Below are 23,373 nucleotides of genomic sequence, written 5' to 3'. Positions count from 1 at the left end.
TTGACCGGACACGCATTGCCTGTGCATTCCTATGCATTACTAATTCCTATGAGGAAGTCGAAAATTGGATGACCAACTGATTTGCTTCAGTTCTTTCGGTGTGGCATCCTCGAATTAGCACAGAAATGGGAGAAATGTATATCTAGCGATGGGAAACAATTTGATTGAAATCGAGTTTGTCATTCCAATGCAATAAACATGTGACTTTTTTTTTAAGTCCGGGGGTTCAACTTTTAGACATTGTAGATACCTGTTGCGCTTTTGGATGCGCAAGTCGCGCGAGAGCGTGCGCAGGGCGCTCGAGAGAGCGCCGCGGGTAACTCACGGGCAGGCGGTCAGAGCCCGGGAACGCAGAGCAAACGAGAGAGGAGAGAGCGCAGAAAAACGGAGCCCGGGAACGCAGCGAAAAGAAAAGTTCAGGGAAAGGCGAAAAGAGGGGTTGTTTTTCAAAAATTTCCAACGAGGACGGTTGCGCGTTTCGTTCGCTGCGTATTTTTCGGGCAAGTTGATCAAGTCGCCAGTCGCGGTTTGTGGTCTGTGCAGCGTTATAGAATTGAGAATTCGTAGCCGGCACTGGAAGAGGCCGCAAAGCAAGTGTTTTGTGATTGGAACAGTTTTATGTGAACAGTTTATGAACGGGAAAGTGAAGCCGATACAAGGCGATAAGACGTACTAGAAGATTAGTGTACAAGTCGGAGCGATGGGCGAGTGTGCTTTGGATCGCATGCTGTGGAGTCGTTGTCGTAGTCCTTAACGTAGTTCCGGTGGCTTCACGACTCACAGAGAGCGGATGGAACGTTGAGGGACCGATGACTAGATCCTTCGTAAAATGAGACAAATTGTTGACTAGTTCGTGTGCGGAGATGCCTTCAGGGATCTTGAAGGATCACTCATCAAGTGCAGACCTACTGTGACGATCCTGGCCCAGTGATAGTGCGGTCCGATTTTCGTGTACCCCCTCCCGCGCTCGCATGTCCCACATTACGTCACAAGCCCGTCCCGCCGAGTCCGTGGTTTTCAAAGAAATTTTCAGTTGAATCTAAAAATAAAAATCAGCAAACATTTTTGTTCATCCCCTACGCCGGTGTGGCGGTGCGGCCGTTGTGACGGACCCGTGAGGCGGGATACGCGGACCTCGCCCCGTCGCCACAGCCAGAGGACGAGTTTTCCTTCGGTTTTCTTCTGTGTTCTTCAAACTGTTTCGTTGTAGTTTGTTCTTTTCCTAAGCGTTCCTGGCTGTCCCTGTCTCCGATAACTTTCCTCTACTTCGAGCAGTTCGAGTTAGTTCGATGATTTTGTGGGAAATCAAAAAACATAGAATGCGAAAACATCGAAAACAATTTCAAGCGCCCAAAACCAATCGAAGGATCCTATGCATTTGGTGACGTGCCCGTTCCGTGTACCAGAGTTTAGGTTTTCCGGTGGGATCGCCTGCGAAGGATACGCGTTGTTCGAGGACATCACAAAGCCCACTAATCAGTTCAATCTCTCCGCAGTATAGAGTTTCAACAGGCGCACCCCATCCGCAAAGGAGCAGATTTTGCGGTTTGCGTAACCAAGTGGGCGTGTGTGAGTTTTCTCTAAAGTGTGTGTGGCTGATATTTACCGTGTGGGTGTCGTGACCGAAGGCAAAAGAAAAATAGTGTCTGTGGGTTGATAAAAAGGAAGCAATAAATCGAAACCGAAATCCAAAACAGTGACCTCAAGTGCGTAATCAACTCGCATCCACACGGCACGCAGGAAGCTCTTCCGCCACTGAGGAGCGTGTTCCGTCGCCTCCGGTCCGATTTTTCTCGGTGTCCTCTCACACCACTCCAACGCAAAGGTGAGTGTTTCGGGAAGGTGTGAACAGGGCAAAGGCCGCGTCGTCTGATGGCGCGGCAACACGCAACCGATGGGCGGGAAAAAGGAATCAAAACAGGCAGCAGGATCCGGATGCGCCGGGCGGTGGGCGGCGAAGTAGAAGTATCGCGAACGGCGGCGAAGGACCACGACGACGACGACGACGACGACGGCGATACGACCGGAGACCGGGGAACTAAAAATACGACTATCGGCTCGGCGGCGCGCCACGGACCTGCTGCTGCTGCTCGTTTTGCATGCAAAATCGGCTTTATCGCGGGCAAAAAAGAGAACCGATTTAATTTTTTTCTCCCCCGGAGCCAAGGGGACGAGAACGCCCCGGCACGCAAGCTGCGCGCACGCCGAGAGTCTGCGGAAGTTGGAGTTGAATAAACTGCTCGACGCTCGGGCTCGATGCTATGCGCCTGCACCGGGGGCCTGGGCGAAGGCTTATCCGGCCGCCGCCGGGTTCGGGTTCTTCCTGGTCCAGCGGTTGTCACGAAGCACGATGGAAGCGCCAAATTTATGGCCCAAACCGGAGGGTCAAAGCGAGGCTACTTTGCATATCGTACCTGTTTCGGCGAGGCCATCCCATCTGCCATCGATTGGTTCTCGTGCTCTTTTTTTCTGCTAAACGTTGCCTTCCTTTCCGGTGCCCACCACCACCGTTCTTCACCGCGCGCAAAAGGCCAGCATTCCTTGGGCTAAAAAGCGCGAAACTCGCGGCGCAGCGTGCGCACGCGTATATGCTGCGTACGATCATCCTCCCGCGGAGAGCGAGACGGAACACCGAGCGACAGAACCAGTTTAATGAGTTCGCAAACCACCGACTGTGGCTGTGGCCACACTACAACGCAGCTCCGCTAGGTGTCTTGGGGCCGTTAAAAATTAAATATACGTCCGCGCGTACGACGCGCTCCTTTTCGCGCCGAGCGCAATGAAAAGCGAAAACCCTCAACCCGACCCGACCGCCGGCACGGCGAGTGTCACAGGGAGCTGCGCGTCCCTCCGCGGATCCTCGGGAGGGATAACAACAAGACCAGAGACCAGAGAGCAAAAAAAAAGCGGGCGGCAAATAAGAACACCAATTGCTTCTTTTCTGAACGCATCGAGCGTATATTTAGCCGCACCGCCGCGGAATGGCCTCCGATGGCGCACGTTGCTAATTCGTGCGGGGAAGGGGCGGGCAGTGGGACGCGCAGCTGTTCAAACACCCACGGTTCAGGACAGTGGCAGCGGCCGAGATCGTTCGCATCGCCCCCGGAGGCGAATTCCTGAAAAGTGAAGTACAGGCAAACAAGTGTCCGACTCCGGATCTCCGACAACCGAGAAGGGCTTTCCCCATCGATTGGCGTCCAAATGCGTCACCTGTTGCATGGCAACATTTCGTCCATGCTGGACACAGCATCGCAGACTTCTGCGGCCAAAGCGTAGCTTCAATTAGCAGATCGTCAAAAGTTGTTGTGACGGCTTCCCGATGACGATCGTTGGAATTAGCGAAAAAAACGCTGCAAAAAGGACGCAAAATGGCTGCACTCCAGACCGGCAACACCGCGGGATCGGCGATCGCCGGATCCGGTTTTATTCGGGCCCCAGTTGAAGGTCGACCCACCGCCAAACCACCCCACGCGCCGCATTCCTAGGCGCCGTCCGTTTCAGCGCGAAGGAATTTCAAGTTCGCCGGCTGCCCGTGTGCCGTAATTTGCGCCAATTCGGTTCACGATTCCTCTGTGGAGTTTGCGAAGAATTGGGATGCTACCGGCGATGGGCGCCGACCGTTTGAGGTCCTTCAAACTACAAAAGCCAGCGAGCGAGCCTTTCGGCGAGGGTTCGCAGGGTGTCCCCCGGTAACGTAAAAATAGGTCTCGCGATCTTGATCCCATTCCGAACCGACCCGACGGGCCCGAGAGGGCTCGATTAACTGCGATTACCCCATGCGTTCTATTTTGGCCACGTGACAAGGTCACACGTGCTGGGGCTTGGGCGTGCTACAAGCATTGTTGCGTTGGCGCGACGAAAGAATGGTCACCCGACATCCTTGAGCAGGTTCGGGTCTTGAGGTTTTACCCTCAAATTACTCTCATGAAACAGGACGAGAAATCTAACGTCAGAAGGACAACTTTCTTGCCCGGTCATTGGAGGACGTGTGTTGACATATTCCTAAGCGATATGGGATCATCATCTACGTTGACCGAAATCGGTTGTTGGCAGTCTTTGAGCCTCAAAAACATTTCAGTACTTCGGCCAAATGGAGCCTTTAAAATGTGTTCCAACAACGCCTGTCTCTTTCAATCAAAGTCCAAGCAAGAACTCTGTAAATTTCGTGAACCGGACTATTTAGTGGTGAATTTGGAACACTGTAGCTCAATTAAATCACAGCTTTATACACTCAAATAGCAACGCTTTCCCCAAAAATACCGAAACCCTGCGGATGACCGACTACTGGCACTAGCCGCACTACTTATTCACCCACCTGTTACTGGCTACAAATCATTCACACATAGACCCGAGCGCCCTTTTTCCTGACCTACAAAAATCGGTGGGCCGCACGCCCGGTGGGCGTGAGAACCCGGCCGCCTTCTTGGCTGTGGTCCGCCATCGATCATGTTTGGGAAAATGCGTCGCCAGCGGGGCGCTTCGGTAGCCAAACAGTAACCCTAACCTATTTCGCGCCGAAATGTTGTAACGGCCCCGATGTTGGTGAAGGTAAGCATTATTTATAATTCCGTATGCGCCGTACCCCCGGGGGCCCCTCTTCTGGGCCCCCGAATCGGTGTTTTAAAAATATGCTCGAAGAAAAACCGAAGATCGTTTTTCTCCAATTTTTTCTCAAGTGTGGCCTCAAGATCTCTCGCGCGGACGCGCGGTGGGATCCGCCGCATGCGCACAGCACGCAGCTAGGACACGTTGTGATGGCATGTGGTTCCGAGGTCACAGACACACAGCCATTCGGTGGTGAAAACCCTTTGCACTCGTTCCGCCCAAGGCGGATTGCTGGTTGGGCCACTCCGGCGAGAGTTCCTGGCGGGTGCGTCAGCTCACGATGGGGCGATTCGGATGAGTATTTTTAGCCCCAAATCTTGAACGAACAGCAACAGGGCCCCGGTAGGCCGTAGTCGCGCATTTAGCGCCGCTTTCCTCGATTTCATTCGAGGGGTTTTCACTCAATTTCATCTGCTTTCGGTTTCGGCAACCCGCTAGCGACGAAGGAGCAACGGTCCGGCACCCGATTGTGTCTTCGTTTCGGTTACAAAACTTTCCGCGGAAGTCGAAGTGTTGTTGGAAGATTGCAATAAAAAAGGGTAAACTATTTAACCAGAAACGGGCCGAATAGGGAAAACCGGGTGGCCAGGCCGGTAACCGAAAGTGCGCAAACAACACGCAACAGTAAACGTGACGGCCCCAGATGACTGCTGCTTCTTGAAGGGCCAACCGACGTGAGCTCAGTCGACGTGACATTAATGTGTCCAGCCCCGACATCCGATAAGATAGAGGCGATAACACATACTGCTGGCCAAACAGCTTTCTTCGGAGAAGCCCGACTTTGGTTCCCATTTGGCCAAGGTGGTAAATAAATGCGACGCGTCTATCAAACGGACAGTTACCTAGATTCTCAGTGCCCTCGAATCCGCGGCTTCACACGCTGTTTTATCCCACACGATAAGTATCCGCTTCGTAGTAGATCTTCACGTGGAGACCGATTTATCTGGAGTCATGCTCGTGATAGGCTTCTTATTCATTGTTGAATGCCTATCCTAAAAAAAATTTCCCCAATTTACTTGTGAAGCCAGAAGCATCTTTCCTTTCGTGCTCGAGGTTTGTTGATTCTAGTTTAAATCAGTTTAAATGATTTGTCTACTTCATCTTAGTCACTGAAAGTTTCATTACCGCTAACTTTGGCTTTTCTCCGAATAAGCAAAAATGGACACCATCTTACGCCACGAAATCGATTCGACCTGTCGGTTCCAAGCATTCGACCATTCACAAGGCACAAGCAGCCACAGTAAGCTAGCACGTTATCAGCACAACAAGTAACACCTTCCCAGATATCGTAATCGAATTACCAAATACGTGATAAAAATGTCGTATCATTCGATTAACGTGATTCGGGTGCTTGAGTCGCCAATTGAGACGTAAAAACCCTGTCGCGCGATGACTCACGCGAATGTAAAAAGTCGCCAAGTCTAACGTTTCCATTTCCATTTGTTTCTCGTTGCAGCATTTCGTTCAGCCCTAAACATTTGAGGTAGGTTCAGTGAAGTAATTAATTTTGACGGCCATCCGGATCCAATCTGGGAGCTCCATGCTTTTGCAAAATTGTCATCCAACACATCCTGTGATGGGTCCGTTAAACGACACGAAGCTGTCAGCAGCAGCTGCCCATGACGCATCGTTTGAGACGCCAGGCGAACATGCAAACGAAATTAATTTGACTTGCCCCAAACACGACCACAAGATCAGCGACTGCAACTCTGTATGCGCTGGATGGCTTGTTACCGTGCCCCCCCGAGTTATGTTGAGCTCTGGGCCCAGCGAACGTGTTGACTCAGCCGCCGGTCGGTCGGGCGACCTTCTCCAACACAAATCCTGTGTCGGACGCGAGTAATCTGTTTTGACTGCGAACAGAGTACCAGCAGGGCAGATGCGACTGCTACTGCTGCCGGTCGCCAGCATTAGGTGCCCTTCGAAGCGGAAGCGAAACTAGGCCACATCAAGTGAGTGAGTCGGGTTTTCGGATGCTGGCGTGTTGCAACCCGCGTCGGGGGCCGCTTGTTGATTCAACTAAATATCAATCGGTTCGGTGGCAGGTAATGAGCAGGAGATCTTCTCGAACCGATGGAAATGGGCCGTCTCGGAACGGAAACGTTACGTAACGCGTCGTGTTAACTCTTTTCCCGCTTTGCGTCACGCTGACGTACGTAGCGTCGCACACGTCACCCCACACCGGGCGTTGGTCAAACACGAAGAGGACACCCCGGTTTCCCCGGTTCCGGATGTGGTCGTGGAGGAGAAGGTCTCAGTGATTGATGAGTGTGCCCGTCCAAACCCGTTCTTCGCGTGACGTGATGAAGAGATCGCCGGGACTTTCACTTTTGCATCACACGTTGCTATCTGACGACCTTGAACTCCTCGATCGCGACTGGGTTCCGCGGTTGTGCCTAGATTGATCCAACCACTCTAGTGTCATCCAGTGGACCAGAGAATCCAATTACAGTAGCCCCCGGTGGACGCGTCGCTCAGAAAGACGCTAATTGAACTCGAACTCGAAAATAGATTTCCTCGCGCGTTGCGGACCGTTTACATAATCGGTTCGAGGAGTCGGGCGATTGAAAACAACACGGGGAAATCCAGAAAACCTGATGCAATCCGGGATCCGGGAAAAAAAGCCGGCCCCGAATTTATGTGGCAAGCGTCGTCCGAAACCCGTTCGTCCTGTGGCCGAAGTGGCGGTCGGCGAGGTGGAAAGCGAAAGTGGATTAGCGAAACCGGTGCCGGGCCGTGGATTGTAAAATTAGAACAGTGGGCCCCCGAGGGCACCCATTTTCGTGTCGATCTTCGCCGTCTTGCCGTGGTTGGCAGAAGGCAGACTTTTTCCCTGTTGTTTTGAGGATGGACCAGATGCTCGGACCAAGGGCTTAGAGTGGTGCCAAATTGCGCACGATGGATTAAATTACGGTCGGGAAAAACAAATGCACAGTGTTAGCGAACCGTGGCGAGAGTTACAGGATTAGATGGAGCTTTGTTGCAATGGAGGAAAGGATGTATTTTTGGACCGCAATTTGAATCAATGCCAGCTTGAACGAGGTTAATTTAAGGTTCATAGGTTGATTCATCTTATTTTATTAAAGGTACCTTCCCTTGTTTTAAACAAGCGAAGCACACTGAATGACCTCCCAAATACGACGCAACGATCAACAAAAGTGTGTTAAATCAACGATCGAAGTAAATTACCGCGTGCCAAGTTATGTTCTGTCCCGTGACTACCGCCCGTGGCCCACGGGAGGAACGTGGGATGTTTGCGCTTTCCAAAATGAAGCTCATTTTTCGTCCGCCTTTATTTCTGTTTTCGAACCCAATTCTTCCGCCTCAATCGGCGGTCCCACTTCACCGTCGGTTCCGGTCCGGTCCCGGCGCGGGTCGGTGAAATGGGGAATGGGTGGAAAAAAATCCAATCCGCTGTGGAACTGACATTTATTTATGCGCGCGACCCAGGACTGGATTACTCTCCTGTTCGCTCGGCGAACTCGACAGAAAAAAGGTCACATTCCACCGGATTGCACCGAAATCCCACCGACCGCGCGAAATCGGACCGAAAATTAAACAAATAATTCGCCCGTCTGGTGCGCGTCCGAAGTTAATTCCGAGGCAGTTCCGGCGATTCCGGCGATTCCGGCGTCTGTCCGGCGGGAGGGCTGAACGGAAGATCACGAAGCTGTGGGTTAAGGTGAAAAAACCGAAAAAATCACGTTCGTCTTGGTTGCTGACCTCCCGGGATCCTCTCCCGGCGGCGGGGACTGGTGATCGTGTGCCGTTGAATCGGTGCACCGTCGGCGGAAACGATGCAGCCAGACGATGCATCTCCGCGTGAGCGCGTCTTCGGGTTTCGTCGATCAATGCGCAATCCGGGACGCAGCTGGACGCCGTCACCGGGGTCAGTAATTATGTTAAACAATGCGACTTAGTACGTGCCAGAAGCCTGATGTCAGCGTCACCCTTGGGCCAGGACGAAAGGACTACTTGGCCTCCTCCGGGCGACTCCCCATGTGGAAAATGCAAATGGCCGGCTGACGAAAGCTGATCGCGTGAACACGGGGTCGCAACGCACGTCTGTCGCGTGAGAAGCTCGAGTTTTGCCCCGCCATCAGGGTCCCCCGAACCGGAACGACAAAAGCGATGCAATTAAGCGAAGGACGGATGATTTACAACCCGGATGAAGGACCAGAAGGCCCTCCTGGCGGGTGGTGGCGGTGGCTGGCGAACGATCCGAAGGCACGCAACGGCACCACGGTGACCTACGAAATTTCTCTTTTGCAGTCACGGCCCTTTTCTTCGGCACGGCCAAGTTGAAGAACCGAGGTTTTCGCTTCTCCTTCGTAGGTTGTCCAATCAGGAGTCACGTTCGGGATGTTGCGAATCCGATCAAGCAGATGAGACCCCGATTCTTGAAGGGCCAAAGGCCAAAGGCCGTTCTTATTTGGGTTTTAATCGATAACATGTTTAAGAATCCAGCAAATATCGCAAAATGGCCTCACCAGCATTTTTGGTTTGTTGCCCGAAATTACTTTGCGCACTAATCGAACGATGACTCTCCGGGCGTGGCCAATCGGTCCTTGCGCGCTGCACACGACGATCATCGTCCGCCGTCCCGATGGGCCAGATCCGCTTCCGTTCGCCAAAACACCAAACGGATGATCTATTTTCGTGCTTGTTGCAGAATAAATAAACCCGAAGCGAAATTTGCACGCCCACATGGCTTGAGTCACACGACCCTCACCGTGGCAACATGGTTAACGGCCAACAAAAAAAAACAAAATGGCAACCGATCGCATGTCATGTGCTTTAAATCATCGGAGCAACAACGGATGGAATTTCGTGTCAATCACTAGCCCTGAAGAGGTGCACTTCGAGGTCAACAGATCAGCGTGTATCAAATTTTAGATTTTAGTTTAACCGAGCTGTGTTCAGTAAAATCATTGAGATCGTAGAGTGATCCTCTCGGGAAGCGCCCCAACGCCTGACTCTCGGCAACATCGGGTTTGGAAAAGACACCACACAAAACACGGTGTCCAATTACGCGTGGTACACGATTCTGCGTGGCCAGGGACTCCGGGAACTCATCCCATCAACAACATGCTTAGCATAAAAAGTGTGCAACACTTTGCGAACCGGCCGGCCACCAACCGACCGACCGACCGAGGTTTGAGTAATGTTTAAAAATAGGTCACCGAAAGGCGCTAGGGAAGGCGCACTCCGAGATCGAGAAAGTGATGCTACTAAGTAGCGGACGGCGCAGGACGACGGCCGTCTTCTCTCTCGGTGGGTTGGTGGTCCGCAGGTGGTCGCCACGAACCGTCTCGAAAGGTGCGTCTGTCGACGGGTGAATTCAATGTCAATGTTAGAAGAGCCGTGCGCCTTCGAAGAGTGGGCCGGTAGACACGTCGCCGTCAGACGGTGAGTGCATCTCCGGCACAGAGATGGATAATTGCTGAGGCCACGGTGACGGCGTTAATCTCTCAAAAGCCACACTCTGACTGCCTCCGTCGACGTGCACTGTCTCCGCGATTATCTTCCATGCACTTTTTACGCTAACAATAATAAAAAGAGTGCTCCCTCCAACGGCACTGGCTCAGACTTCCACGGCGCGCACGCAAAGAGGCACTTCGAGCGGGACTTGTTTTAAAAATAACCTCTCGAGTTTCGCGCCGGTAGCGACGTTTCGTTTGAAAAAATATCATAAATAAATCGAACACGTAGAGCCGTGAGAGGCAGACCCCAAAGGGTGGGTGACACATACTGCGGGGAGGTTATTTTTTGTAACGCGCCACGGATCGTGGCGAGGTGATTGCATCGCGCTGCATTCGCGCCCCGCAAACACCGGTGCACCGGTTCGGCGTAAATCAGTCACACCCGAGGGAACCGGCCGCCCAGAGGCCGCAGAGAGAAGGCCGTCCGAGAAGGCAAGGAGCGATGCATTTCATTTGCTAATGAATCATCAAACCGCCTTCGGGCCGCCGTGCCGAAGGGCGGCATTCTCCGGTTATGCTCCGTGGCCACACGGCCCGGCACGGCATCGGGGATGGGTGCATAAATTTGCTGCACTAATGAGCTTCGCTCGGGATGCTTCCCGGCCGAAGATGGGTTTGCGACTGTTTATGGGAAGTTAACTGGTGCATGTGGCCGCGGTCCACGGAATGGGTTCCAAATTAGTTCAATAGCAGCGCTGGTGATTTTTAATTCCATTTAATAGACCGTTGCTAGCAGATGAGTTAGATCGATGCAGGCGCAACCGACCATGCACTTCAACCATGCTAAGAATTTTTTCGGGTAAAATATTGCTGGCTTAATCAATATTTATAGAACTAAACAACAGACCGAAATAACTGAGATAAGAACCTTATTTTTCAATTTCCAAAGTTAATTGCCTCTTGATTGCACGAAAATTTTTGTCGGATGAGCGCAATTTTTGGATCAGGTTTCAAGAAGAAATCACGTTTGGCTAGATCTGCTAATTAAGGCGGATGATCAATTCATCCGCAATTCAAACATGTGACTTTATGACGCTGGTTGCCGGGTGTTATTTGGCGATGTTTTGGCGATGTTTTGGCCGGTACACGATTTGGTTTAATGAAAACACTGACATCAACTCGCTCAAACGATTATTTCACAGCAATTTCCCTATCTTATTCCCTCGTATCTTAACGATCCAAAGGGATCCTTATTGTAGAATGAAGGATTGCCCACTTACATCGCCTTATGCTGCAGTGTTAATGGGAACCATCAAGCGCACAGTGAAATTATCATAAAAATGAAATTAAATGCTTTCGTCCCTGCTAAACGTTGGCGAGATTTGCGTTCGCACTTGCCCGATCTCCCGTTTGCGCACACTGTCGCGATCTCACCATAAATCATCACCTCCAGCGGAGGATGGTGTTGCGAGACTGGCAGCTAAATGGGTGTCATCTGACCGACACTCTGCTACATAAATACTCCGGCCAGCTTTTGGCGGCCAACTGGCGATCCAGCGTGTCAACGGAATCGTCATCCTCCTCGCCTCGGCGACACCTTGAGACTCGCCTCAAAGTTCAGTGCTCCCAGCACGGCGACGGCGGCGGCAGTTGTTCCTGGACCAGGGGGCACACCGTAATCGATGTGAAATCTCACGATCGGAAGAACTTAGCAGCAGCTTTCCGGTACGGCGGCCGTCCGCCATTGTGTCCGCCCGCGTCCTGGGCTCACAGGAAGCTCGTGTTCGCTCGTATTCCGCTCGCGCCCAATCTGATAGCCGCACCGCGCCGAGCGTAACGAACTCCGCGAAGCGAAGATGCCAGCACCGGGTGGACAAGGGTCCCACGGAAGGGTGACGCGCTAGAACGCTCGATAAATGATGTTAATTTCTTTTCCACCGACCAGCCCGACTAACAGCGATTTAAACATTCGTTCGGTGCACAGTCACTACTCGGCACAGGGCAGTGCTCATTGCGCTGCGCTTGCGGGCTAAATAATTGTTGGCTCCACATCCTGGCGTCTTCGTCGTTGCTGCTGCCCGAGCCGACCCAAGCCTGCACCGGGCAATCGGTTTGGCTCGATCTCTTGACGCGGACCGTCCCGTCAGTCGTCGGGGGCTGCCGCCGACGACGGGATTCTTGGCAGGTCGCCCCCTTGGCAGACGACGAAGGCACGTGGAAGGTACTCTGCGAAGGGCCTTGGCAATGGTTCTCGTCCGAGAACCCGTAGAGCTAGCGTTTTGCAGGGGTTCTAGAATGGATTCAACTAATTTTGATGCAACTAATTCAACTAATAAAAATAGAGTAGTTGAAGATAGCAAGGAAAAAGTTAATATTAAAATACCAACAACGGTTCAATTTAATGTGAGCTATTGGTTTTATTTTCCTTTTGCTCTTATTTCTCAAAGCATAGCTTATGTCTTCAGCAAGAATGCGAAAATTGAAACAAGGCTTTCTTTAGGCGTTTCACCATTGGACACCATCTCCACCATTTGCTTCACTTGTCACGGAACCACGGGCTCTGCTCTCCGCTCAACTGTCCGTAATTATTTGCGATGTAAAATTCCCACACAAACCACGCACTAGTGAAGTGCCGGGAAAACTGCACCGTTTGGTGCACGTGAAACCGACCAGAAACCGAGCAGAAACGTGTCGGTGGGAAATCCGGTGCGTTTTGGAGCCATTCCGACGATCGCATGGCTGGCTGGCTGGCCGGCCGTGGAAGATGTTATTTTCTTTTCCACTTTCCTAGGTGCTGCGTGTGTTGTGCGCACATTGGGGGTCGCTCCGGTGTTCCGGTGATGGGTGATGTTGTTTCTGTGTTTTTTGCAGCCCTGGTGTTTTGTGTTTTCTACGCCAACGTGCCATTCCAAAAGGCGCAAGAATGCTGACGCTGCCGAAGAAGACCCCAAAACGGCTGCGGCTGGCTTAGCTTTCCCCCCCCCAGTAAATGGCCCCTCAAGGCGCCAGAAGGTTCACCCCGAGGGTCTCCACTTAGCCGCCGCGCTTTTGGAATGCGCTGGCCGTTTCAGTTTTCATTCGCCCCAGACAGTTATGCTGTCATTGAATGCCACCGTTTTTTTTTTTTGCCGCGATCAATACGAATTACTCAACGTTTGGAAGACGGACGTTTTTTTTTGGGTGGGAATTAAAAGGCCCGAGCAAACGACGCTGTTTGCTAATGGCCGTTGACATGATGCAAATAAAAGTGAAAACACTTCAACTCCGCACACGCAGACGCACCCGCGGTTGAGTCACGGTTTGTCGGAGGTTTGGGGCCATTTCGTCACTGTGTTTGCAGTCGCTGAAACGGCCTCAAACTACGGAAGAAAGGATCTCACTTGACGGACCGATAAACCGCGTGGTCGGGCTGGAGAGTCATTATGATGTCATGCCGGGTGTCCAGTTCCGTTCGGATCGCGACACAAAGGCGTTCCTTGTTAGTGTCGATGAAATATGATCGAGAGCGAGTGAGGATGACCAGCGAGTTAATTTAGCTGCAGCGAACGGGCAAACGGGTTGGAAGTGATTAAAGATGATCGCAAAGTGCGGGGTCTTTAGGGTCGTGTTTGCATACGGAAAGGCACAAGCACAAGCAGCATTACAATAGGCGACACTTTTGTGTGCGATGAACAACAACAACGAAATGGCACACGCAAGTTGTCTGGAGCGAACAAAGAAAGATAAGAAGCAGCCGAAGCCAATATCTTTACAATATAAAAACAAGGCATGGGCTACACAAAGATTCATGTTTTATTGTTTACTCACTGTTTCGCAGTGACTAATGAACATTCATTCAGCGTTCGTGGCAATGGGAATGGCAATCACTAGGAATTTAGGGCAAAGCTGCTAGGCATCCTGAAAAAGGCACAGCGCAGAACTGTGATACTTTGAGTTCGCCTTTTGATGGGTGGAAGTGGTGCAATGGACTCCCAATGTCCACAAGGCTCAAGGCAAGATGATAACTCTAGGAAAACAGAGCTGATTTTTAAGTTCAGTTCCGAAAACTGACATCCCAAGGTGTTGATGGTTTCAAAAATCAACGAGTTTAAGTTGATCACTTCAGGCTTGCGTGAGTCTCTGCGACTATTACAAGGTTATTAAATTTCTAGTTTCGAAACAGAACTTTAACCGAACGCATGTAATATTAAGTTTTCTGTGAAATATTCCTTTTATCATATAGTAGATCGTAAACCGCTCGTTTCATGTGGCTCACTGCTCCGTCTTGGTGAAATATCTTGTCTTCAATTGCAGGCCAAAAACATTTTTTATCATCTGGCGCTATGGCTCGCAATTGACGATATTAGTCCTTCCTTCCGAAAAAATAGAGTCCTAAGACGCCACCAGCCCGTAATAATGATTTAGGGTTTTTCAGTGACGCTAAAATTCATCCGCTGAAATGGCAGATAAGTAACTAAAACTTTGATGTTTTAGTTGGCAGCTACAGTCAAAAACTGAAAAGTGCCTGCCTCGTAATTTCGATTTCGACAAAATGGATAAACCTGTTTCCTCATTACCAATTGTCATTCAATGAACGGCTATAAGGGTGAACGTGTCCTTAATCTTCAGGCAAGACCGTATAGTCTGAAATGAATTAAGTTGCCTTTTGATGCTAAATTTGTTTACAAATTCCGGAATCAGAATGTTGCCCAGCCTAAACGACACGATGTGGTTACAAATTCATTCCATAGCCATTACCGATCGTCATCAATTATCGCCTCCCACAAGCCTTCCACCTCACGCCACGCCAGCCAACTGACAGCAGCCTTCCCTTCCGCTGACCTCGACCCTCTAATAGAAATCCATCTCCCAAACGAAAGATCGATAATGGGGAACCCATCTTCAAAGATTCCGCGCCGCATAATTGGCGCACCGAGTGCTTTCACGCGGCCTTAATTCACATAAAATGTAACCCACTGGAGGACAACATTCCAGTGGAGTTATTAATTTGCCCCGCGTCAACCCCGGGCATCAGTCAGCTTGAGCTTGACAAACACTAAACGCCCGGGCCCGGTCCCTGGCCCGAACACTATTGAAACTCACCATTAATCACGCAAGGATGACGCCCGTCGGACGCGCGTTGAAGTCTCCGTGGAGTGGCCGGTGGGTGTGTAGAAATTTGCATCCCGCGACCCCTTATTGACTGGCGGCGACAATCTTCCCATTACTCTCTGTCAAGTGCGCCCTCTCGGGCGCAATTTTCCCCACTCCGAGCCGGCGCTTTCCACGGCGCACGATGAAACGGCCCTTTTGGCGGACCTCGGCCTATCGGAGCCCGGCGATCGGGTTGAAAAGCGATCAATCAATGGACACCCGAAGGGGTGGGGGGTGGTGCTTCAATCGGCGGACGAGACGGCTTCAGGATCACTCCTCCTGGGTGCGCCGGAGAGCGAAAGTTTTCGCATTCCAGCCGGAACGATAGTGCTCCAAATCGCTCGGGGTTGTCCTCTGAGACTGGCTGACCTCTCGGCCGAGCACCCGGTGCGATCGGCTTGCGTTCCGTTCTGCTGTTCGAAAGTGAACCGGACCAGAAAGTGCATCACGACGACGACAGTCGCGATCGTCGCCACCAATTGAAGAGTTCGTCACGAGGCGAAGGCGCTGAACGGTGATTGCACCGGTGGCGGCACTGATCAAACGCCACCTCAAGAGCCCTTGGCGGCCATTCTGCAGACCGGGCTCCGGTTGCGGATGCACTGCGATCAGGTTCCGCCACAAGTTGGTGCGCCCCCCTGCTCGACCCGACGCGGTATGGACACAAATTGAAAAGTAAATAAATACCAATAATAATCGCTCACACAAGGGGGCCCCCCCCCCAACTCACACGAAGGTCAGCAAGATCGGTGTCGGCGATCGTCTGGGAGTCGCTGACTCCCCCCTTTCGATAAACTTCCGGCTCTCGGTTCGATGTCCGCAAGGGCCACGCAACATCTCTACAGCTCAATCGGAGAATGGTTTGATTTATTTGTGTATTGATTCTTCGTCCTTCCAGATATGGCCAATCTGATCACAGTGCGTCTGCAGCGTACCGACGGACAGGCGTGGGGATTCCGCCTGCAGGGTGGCAAGGACTTCTCGGCGCCGCTCGTTCTACAGAGGGTAAGTACACAGAGAGCGTCGGAGTCGGTGAAAGTGCACCAAGCACAGCGCTGCGGGCGAGTGGACCGGAGCGAGGGCTCCCACGCTACCACGCCTGCCGGGGCGTAAATTGTTTGTAAATGGTTGTCCAATTAAAGGACCTATTAGTCAGGCCCGCGGCCCGCGAGCGAGCGAGCAATTACGATGGCCGCCATCTAATCGCACGCCCTAATCCATCGCGCCCACCGCGTGATCCTTCTGGAACCGGCCGTGGCTCCGAGGTGCCGGTCCCCGGTGTCGCCGTCGAACAAAATGGCGCTCCAATTACAATATTTTATCACCCAACCGGCTGGCTGGCTGGCTGGCCCGGGACCGACCAACAATGTGGGCAATATTTCAATAAACTAAGTAAACCACCATTACTCCAGTCCGTGCAGGCCGTGGTCTGGGGACTGCTTTCGAAACCGTGGGGCCTGAGCTGGGGACGGGTGGCGTTTGGTGTTAACCCACTTTTTGGGCAGACTTCTGATCAAATTTCTTCGGCTCCAGCTCCGGACGGTGCGAGATCGTGCGGCAACCGCGTGTCACGAACCCGTCCAGCACGGCACTGGGACCGGGTGGGACCAATTAATTATCGACGGTGATAAATGTCACCGTTGCTTATGAGCAACCGTAATAAAGTGAAAAAGAAAACACCGGCACAATCGCTGGAGGGCGCGCGAGAAGCCACTCCCCGCTTGTTGGCACCTTGAAGTCGCTGCTTTGGACCGCAGCAGCAATTCGATGTTTGTTCAAACCTTTTTTGTACACAGCATTCGATGATATAAATACAGTTTTGATTACAATTTAATATAAACTTCCCGTTACTTAAATGCATCAGAAAACCCGAGTTCGTACCGGGCTCCGATTCCAGCCAGTTCGATTTGTTGGAGGCTGGCCCATTCGCTGGCTGCGAAATGGTGAAAGAGATACGATCATTACAGAATTTACGCGACGCGCCGACGGACCATAAGTTCAGGAAATTATTACCGCGGCTGAACTGGGCTAATGCTCGAAATTATGTGCCCATTGCCCGGAACGCTACATCGCACCGATCGATCACGTAATTAAGGTGATCGGAACGGGCCCGGGCCGGCCCGGCGACCGATTTAGTTTGCGCTAAATTATGATTGATTAAAGTGTCCACGGTGGTGTCACCGTCGGAATGGTGTGTCGAAATGGCTGGCCAAGTGGCCTCATCGGGCGACGATCATCCCCCGGGGAGACTTAGCGTACCGCAGGGTGGTCTCGGCGATTCTAAGGGCTTAGGGTTGATGTATGCAAAGCTACACTTCGGTCAACCGGCATCGGCCGGCTCGTTATGTGTCATCTGAGTCTCGAGCGCTGAGGGTGACAAAACGATCGCCGATCGAAAGGCCATGAGTAATCCCCGCGTGCGGGATGACTAATGGAGATGAAAGATGGACACGAAGATCACGATCTTCGGGCCTTTGGGTTGAAATATGTTGACGTGTAAGTTGATTAGGAAATAGTTTCAATAAACTCTGAGAGATTGAAATTGTTGGTAACCTCTAATATATTTCAAACAAAGATACGGCAAACTCGTTTCAATTCCCCAGCGGCCGAAGAATGTTGCGACACGAGATGTGGGCAATGCAAATTGTTCATCATCGTCCGATATCCGACTCCGAGCGCTTATCGTCAGCATCGCGGGGCCAACAACAATGCGGCCCATAAATGGCCCATAAAGTGCCAGCTATCAATAAAACAATCGCCACCACCCACCGACGGGCGAGCCAATTCCCCGCGGGGGGTGGATGCCCTTGAACTCTAGCCAGCCAGTCAGCCTTGCCCCGGCCCGTTCCCGATACGCCCGCGTGTGCAACGCAAAGTGCACTGCGCAATGCGTGGCGGGATTCAATTTCAATCATAATCTCACGGCATGGCGGCATCTTGAAAGATGGGACGCTTCGCGAGCCGAGCCGAGGAATGTTCCCAGGCTGGATGCCGCTTTTTCTGCCGCCAACGGGGTGCACTAGTTCTATTAATTTTCTGTTAATCGTCGGAAAGCGCAAGCCGCCGCGATTCTTGGCGATGGGAATGTGCTCGGCCATTTTTGCCGCTGCGCGTCCAGAACCATTCGCGGCGTTGGCCGCAGGAAGTAGAAATGATGGAAAGGAAACAGCGAACGGGCCCGAAACGATCATAAATAATTTCCTTCGCCGGTACGCCGCGCGCGCCCCTAAGTGATGTCATTTATTCTTTCTTTCTTGCGTACATTTTTTTCCCCCGTCTTGAGATCGATCTATTCTGTCAAACGTTGCCATCACACGACACGGGTGCCACATTACTTCGGAGCCCATCGGAAGGACACGGCACTATTCTTTGCAGCAAATCTTAGGAGTACAGTGAGCGACAGAAAAAAAGAGAGTTCCACACAGTTTGGAATTTTTTAATTAAATTTAGTATCACGTTTTTAAAACAGGAATCGTTTGCAAACTGAGAAACGTCTAGCTCGAATTGGCTTTAAATAATTTTCTTTACAAAAAGAGAAAAGTAGATACAAGAATCGATAGAACGATCATTTTTCATGTCGATCGTTTTGCGGATTGTTTTGAGATCCCATTCCCGAAGCAGCACCAAACTTCCATCAATTCGAAGGCTAGCGATGTCGTCGATCGAGGATTACTCTTTAAGGTCCGCATGTTTTTGTCTGCACCGGCGACATGGCCGTTTATCAGATAAATGTCTCCGTCGCTGTTCGTTCGGCATCACTTGCGGTCGATAACCAGACGACTACCCGCCAGCACTATCTTACATCTCCTGTCAATAATCGTTACGCTACGAACCCGCCAACCCAACCAACAGTTTAACGATTATGATTGGTTTCAGTCCTTTCCGGTGCCGGACGGTACCCCGACGGTACCTGCCGGCAGATCCCTGACGGGAAGCGGTGCAGACGGTGGTTTTACAGCGGGTACCTGAGCCATGAAAGGTGCCTGACCGGAAACTATCCACCGGCCTGGGTCGAACCCTGGCGGTAGGGCCATAAAACGTTACACCGATTACGGCATGTCGTGCGCCATGTTTGGGACATTCCGTCGGTTAAATCAAATGCGAAATAACCCGCCCGGGGAGATGCAGCAGGGTTGTAAAACAGGACCACTGCCCCGGGGTACCTGCGGGTAGCGGCATGTTTCATTCATCTGGCTCCTCGAGGGGCTCGTGATTAAGTGTCACGCTCATTAACCGGCACAGCGATAGAGACGGTCTGCCACGAATCCGTCGCGGGTTCGACATTCGCGATGCACGAAGCCAAATCTGGGAATTGAATTGAACAAAAATAGAGATGAAAAATTTTCGCTTAAAGAAACTTAAGTTGGAACCTTGAAGGGAAGGGCTGCGTTACAAAAAGGGCTTCGATTAATGAAGCGTGAACGTTCGTTCCTCTTCGCAGTGGAGGCTACAGGTTGAGAGGCTGGTTTCGTGTTACCTCCCCAGTATCTGGCATTCGATGGGTGTTTCAAATTACAGTTCCACACTTTAAACAACACACAATAAGTAACTGTTCTGTATCGCGTCGCTCGAAGTCTCTATCCGGCTCTAGTCACACATTTGAGTTTATTCAACTTCAGGACACGTTCGCTCCGGTTCGCACGTAGCTCCCGCTTGGCTGATGACTAAGTTTGGCTTAATTAGTTTCCACAAAGTTTATGTTCATTTTGCTTACGTCTAGACCGCAAGAAAAACGCGAAAACCAGCGACTCATACGCACCATGGTGTGGCCGGCGCACCCGTATCAGGCGAAACCTGTTGCTCTTTTTCCCCGCATTTTCTCACCCCAAGTGACCCTGCGCAGGGTCCGCGATGCATGACGCAGACAAAGTGGCTTTGGCCGTTTATGCGTTCACCACCAACTTCTATGCCCTGTTTTCGGTGCATGAGTCATCGTGGTCCAACACCGGCCGTTATCTGGAGCTCAATAATGCATCGCTCCACGACGACGACGGCGACGACGATATCAAGGAAACCGAAAAAGGGGTTTTATGCTGTGTGGAGGGCGAAAGTGTGTGAAAGGAATCGACGATAGCGGCAGACGAGTCAAAGGCGAACCGAAGACCCGGTCGCAGCTTCTCCGGAATGCACCCATGATTCATTGATCGGAATTCCTCTCCCGGCTGGGGCCTCTGCCCGCAGACCCAATCGGTGGACCTTTGGTGTGCTCCGAATTCTTCTTCGCTTCGCTTCGATGCACCGGAATTCGGTTCACCATCCGGCGAGCACCTGAAATTAGGAAGGTATGTGTACAGATTGAACGTGGACCCACCCAGGGCGTGAGTCTGGATTGCGAAACATTCGGTAATCTCTGTAGGTGCGATCTCGCTGTGCTTCGTCCCTCGAGTCGAGGGGTCCTCTTGAGCTGCGCACGGACCGCACACAGGCCGTGAGCCAACGTTACGTGAGGTGTAATTGAAAACAAAATTACATAAATTAGCGACGCCGAGACCGAGCCGAGGCATGTCCACTTTCGGTCTCTTTCGAGGGACGCCTCGGCTCGTCACAATATTTGCCAGCCACAACGGAAAGTGACAGTGAGCAGTGAAATCGCAAACGGGCACCGGGGGTCCGACCCGGGACCCCGGGGAACCAGTTTTATTGGGGTGCATAAATTGAAAATTTACGGGAAATTTTTATGCCCATCCATGTCGTGGGTCGTCCGTGGGATGATGATGGTCAGCTCGACGCTGCTGCCCGTATGGAGTGAGCACCTCAAGATGGTGGTGGCCCTGCCACTTTACGACCGAGGAGTGGTTAAACGCAGCGTGTGAAGTTGTTCGGCCGTAACTACACCCGTCCGGCCAGCCGATGGTGGGCCCCCGGCGAAGAAGTATGTTGGATGGGCTTAAAAGAATGGTTAATGTGGCTCATTAAAGTGTTTCCAGTGCGCAGGCACTTGGTGTAAACTTGCCGCGGAGCGGTTCAAATTATTAACTTATTATTATTAAATTCGCAAAATGCTGCTGTTAGCTCCATTGTTCTACTTTCATTTGTTTTTATTCAATGCTGCTTTTGTAGTCCAATACAAAGTTTCAATAAGAAAACATTACGAGTGTCTTAGAGTGAGTCAAGCTCCGACACTGCTGACCCTAAAAGATTCCCCCTAATAGGTGGGCCACTCACCCAGGACTGCTATTGTCTTTCACCTAAATTAGTCTATCGAGTGACCCGAAATCTCAGCTCCCGCACCATTCCGGGCTATCGCAGGCTGTGCATGCTCCAGTTCCGTCACCCAACCCAACAAAGCACCCAAACACCCGACCAACAAAGCATAGAAGGGCTGCTCCGGTGAGGAGTCGTGTGTGAATTTCCGGTTTCCTCGCAATTATCAGTGGGACAGACTTCACGGAGCACGGGGGGGTTTTCCTGCCATTATGCTGCTCATGTTGCAGCATATCGCTAGCATACGCCCAGCAGCAACACCATAAAGGTTGGCGTATCGGCCCAGGATTGGTGGCCCGGCCCTGGAGTGGGACCAATAATTTATGACCTAGAATAAAATGGTGCGATAAATGTGTGCCGGCACCGCGAAACACAGATAGGCTGCTGTGGGTCTTGCAAGAGGTTCAAAGTTCTCATAAACTCCAGACTGGCCCCTCGTGATCGGGAACTTCGTGAGATGTCCGTGAGTCCGGAGCGAAGAAAATGAATCATAAATCAAACTCCTGAATAGCTCCGTTTTGGCGAGGACCACTCCGTATCGGCCAGTCCGCGTGGAGTCGCTGATTGGCACCGTCTTCGGGCATTCCGCAGCCATCGAGCAGCCGATACCGGTTTACGCACCGTCGAGTGCCGTGGGCGACATGTTCGCTGGACTCTCCCCACAACGATAAGAGTTCGTCGAAGCGTTGCTCAACCGGGCCGCGGCCGCGTATGTGACTCATGATCGATTCGCGCAAAAATCGGTCCGCAAAAACTCCATCTCGACGTGGCCGCACCCAGACCCCGTGCTGCGTGCGTTCTTTTCTAAACATCGCGCCAGTTTGAGCCAGAAGCACGTACCGAACGCCGTTCTTTTCGCACGGAAGTCAGCACGAACATTATTGGCAAACGTGAAACTTGTGCCTCAGCGCTACAGGGGTTCCCGGGGGCAGGCGCGGCCCAGCGTGTTAATGGGATTTGATTGATTTATAATGGGTCCGCGCGACTCATTCGTCAACCCGGCAGCTTTCGGTGGCTCCGTTCCGGCCCGGTCCGAAACGCAAGTGAAATCGGAATCGGTGAAGGGCGATGCATCGCGGTGCAGCGGCTGCCCTCCCGCTGGGGTGCAGGAATTCGTAGCGCATTCGTCGTGGGTTGGCTTGCTGGAAACCGGAGCACTGCGTTGCTGCGTGCTCGGTTGTGGACCGTCATTCGTTGACATTCGTTGACGGAGCAAAACGAGCAGCGTGTCCGCTCAAGCCCGTAACACTTTCGAATGTTTGATAACAATGAGCTGACAGTTAGCTGTGGGTCTGACGCAGTTACAGGCACCAGACCCTAGACCGCAGACTGCCTTGATAAAGCCCGTATTTGGTGGAACAAACTTTGAATGCTGTTTTACACGCCTAGCCACTCGTAAGGCCTCGCGTTGAGGTCTGTCAATTCCCTCGCGAAAGATGGACATCAAATGAGTGCAGCGTATCTTTAAGACCTATGAGTTCTCGAACGCCATCAAGAGACAGGTCTGGGAAAGCGACAACTAACAAAGGGAATGATATACATTTTACCCATTCAATATTAATTGTTGGTTAATTATAAGCAATCCTCATAAGTATAATAAGACACAGTGATTAGCGAAACAAACTTAGTTTCAACAAATAAAAAGATGAAATTTGAGGATGAAAAATTTACTTTACTCAATCAAAATTCAGTTACAAACATTGGATCATGTAAATAATATTTCTGCCTATCGTTTAGAAATAATTAATGTACACGAAAAAATAATTTTAAGTAAGATACATAAGATACATAAGAGACTTCTTAACCTTCTGATTCAAGATTTTATTGAATATTTTTGATTTAATTGATTGATTTAACCAGCTTTAATACGATGAACCGTTGATTATTTTGTCGATTGCTTCCCTGCTTTTGCCAATTGTTTTGACAATATCGTAATGTGTACCATTAAAATGAATATTCCGGACCATTCGATCAGTTCTTCATCAGTCCACTTTATCATATTTCGAGG

The 23,373-nt window shown here is 51.4% G+C and overlaps 1 protein-coding gene across 3 annotated transcripts in view; it reads left to right on the top strand.

The window, feature by feature from the left end:
• Window positions 1–468: 468 nt before the first annotated feature.
• LOC131216359 (PDZ and LIM domain protein Zasp-like) overlaps window positions 469–23,373 on the top strand; it is a 38,746-nt gene continuing 15,841 nt past the window's right edge. For 2 of the 3 annotated variants that reach the window (XM_058210827.1, XM_058210829.1), the window contains exons 1-4: window positions 469–533; window positions 1,497–1,825; window positions 6,062–6,088; window positions 16,060–16,166. In XM_058210827.1, the coding sequence (XP_058066810.1) occupies window positions 16,062–16,166 (105 nt within the window). In that variant the 5' untranslated portion in view covers window positions 469–533; window positions 1,497–1,825; window positions 6,062–6,088; window positions 16,060–16,061. The remainder of the gene's footprint in view (window positions 534–1,496; window positions 1,826–6,061; window positions 6,089–16,059; window positions 16,167–23,373) is intronic. The other variant, XM_058210828.1, reaches the window with a different exon arrangement.

This window comes from Anopheles bellator, chromosome 1 (assembly GCF_943735745.2).
Source record: "Anopheles bellator chromosome 1, idAnoBellAS_SP24_06.2, whole genome shotgun sequence".
In the NCBI taxonomy this organism is placed as follows: domain Eukaryota; kingdom Metazoa; phylum Arthropoda; class Insecta; order Diptera; family Culicidae; genus Anopheles; species Anopheles bellator.
The sequence above is the reverse complement of the archived record's forward strand: the minus strand, read 5'-3'. Positions and strand labels throughout refer to the sequence as shown.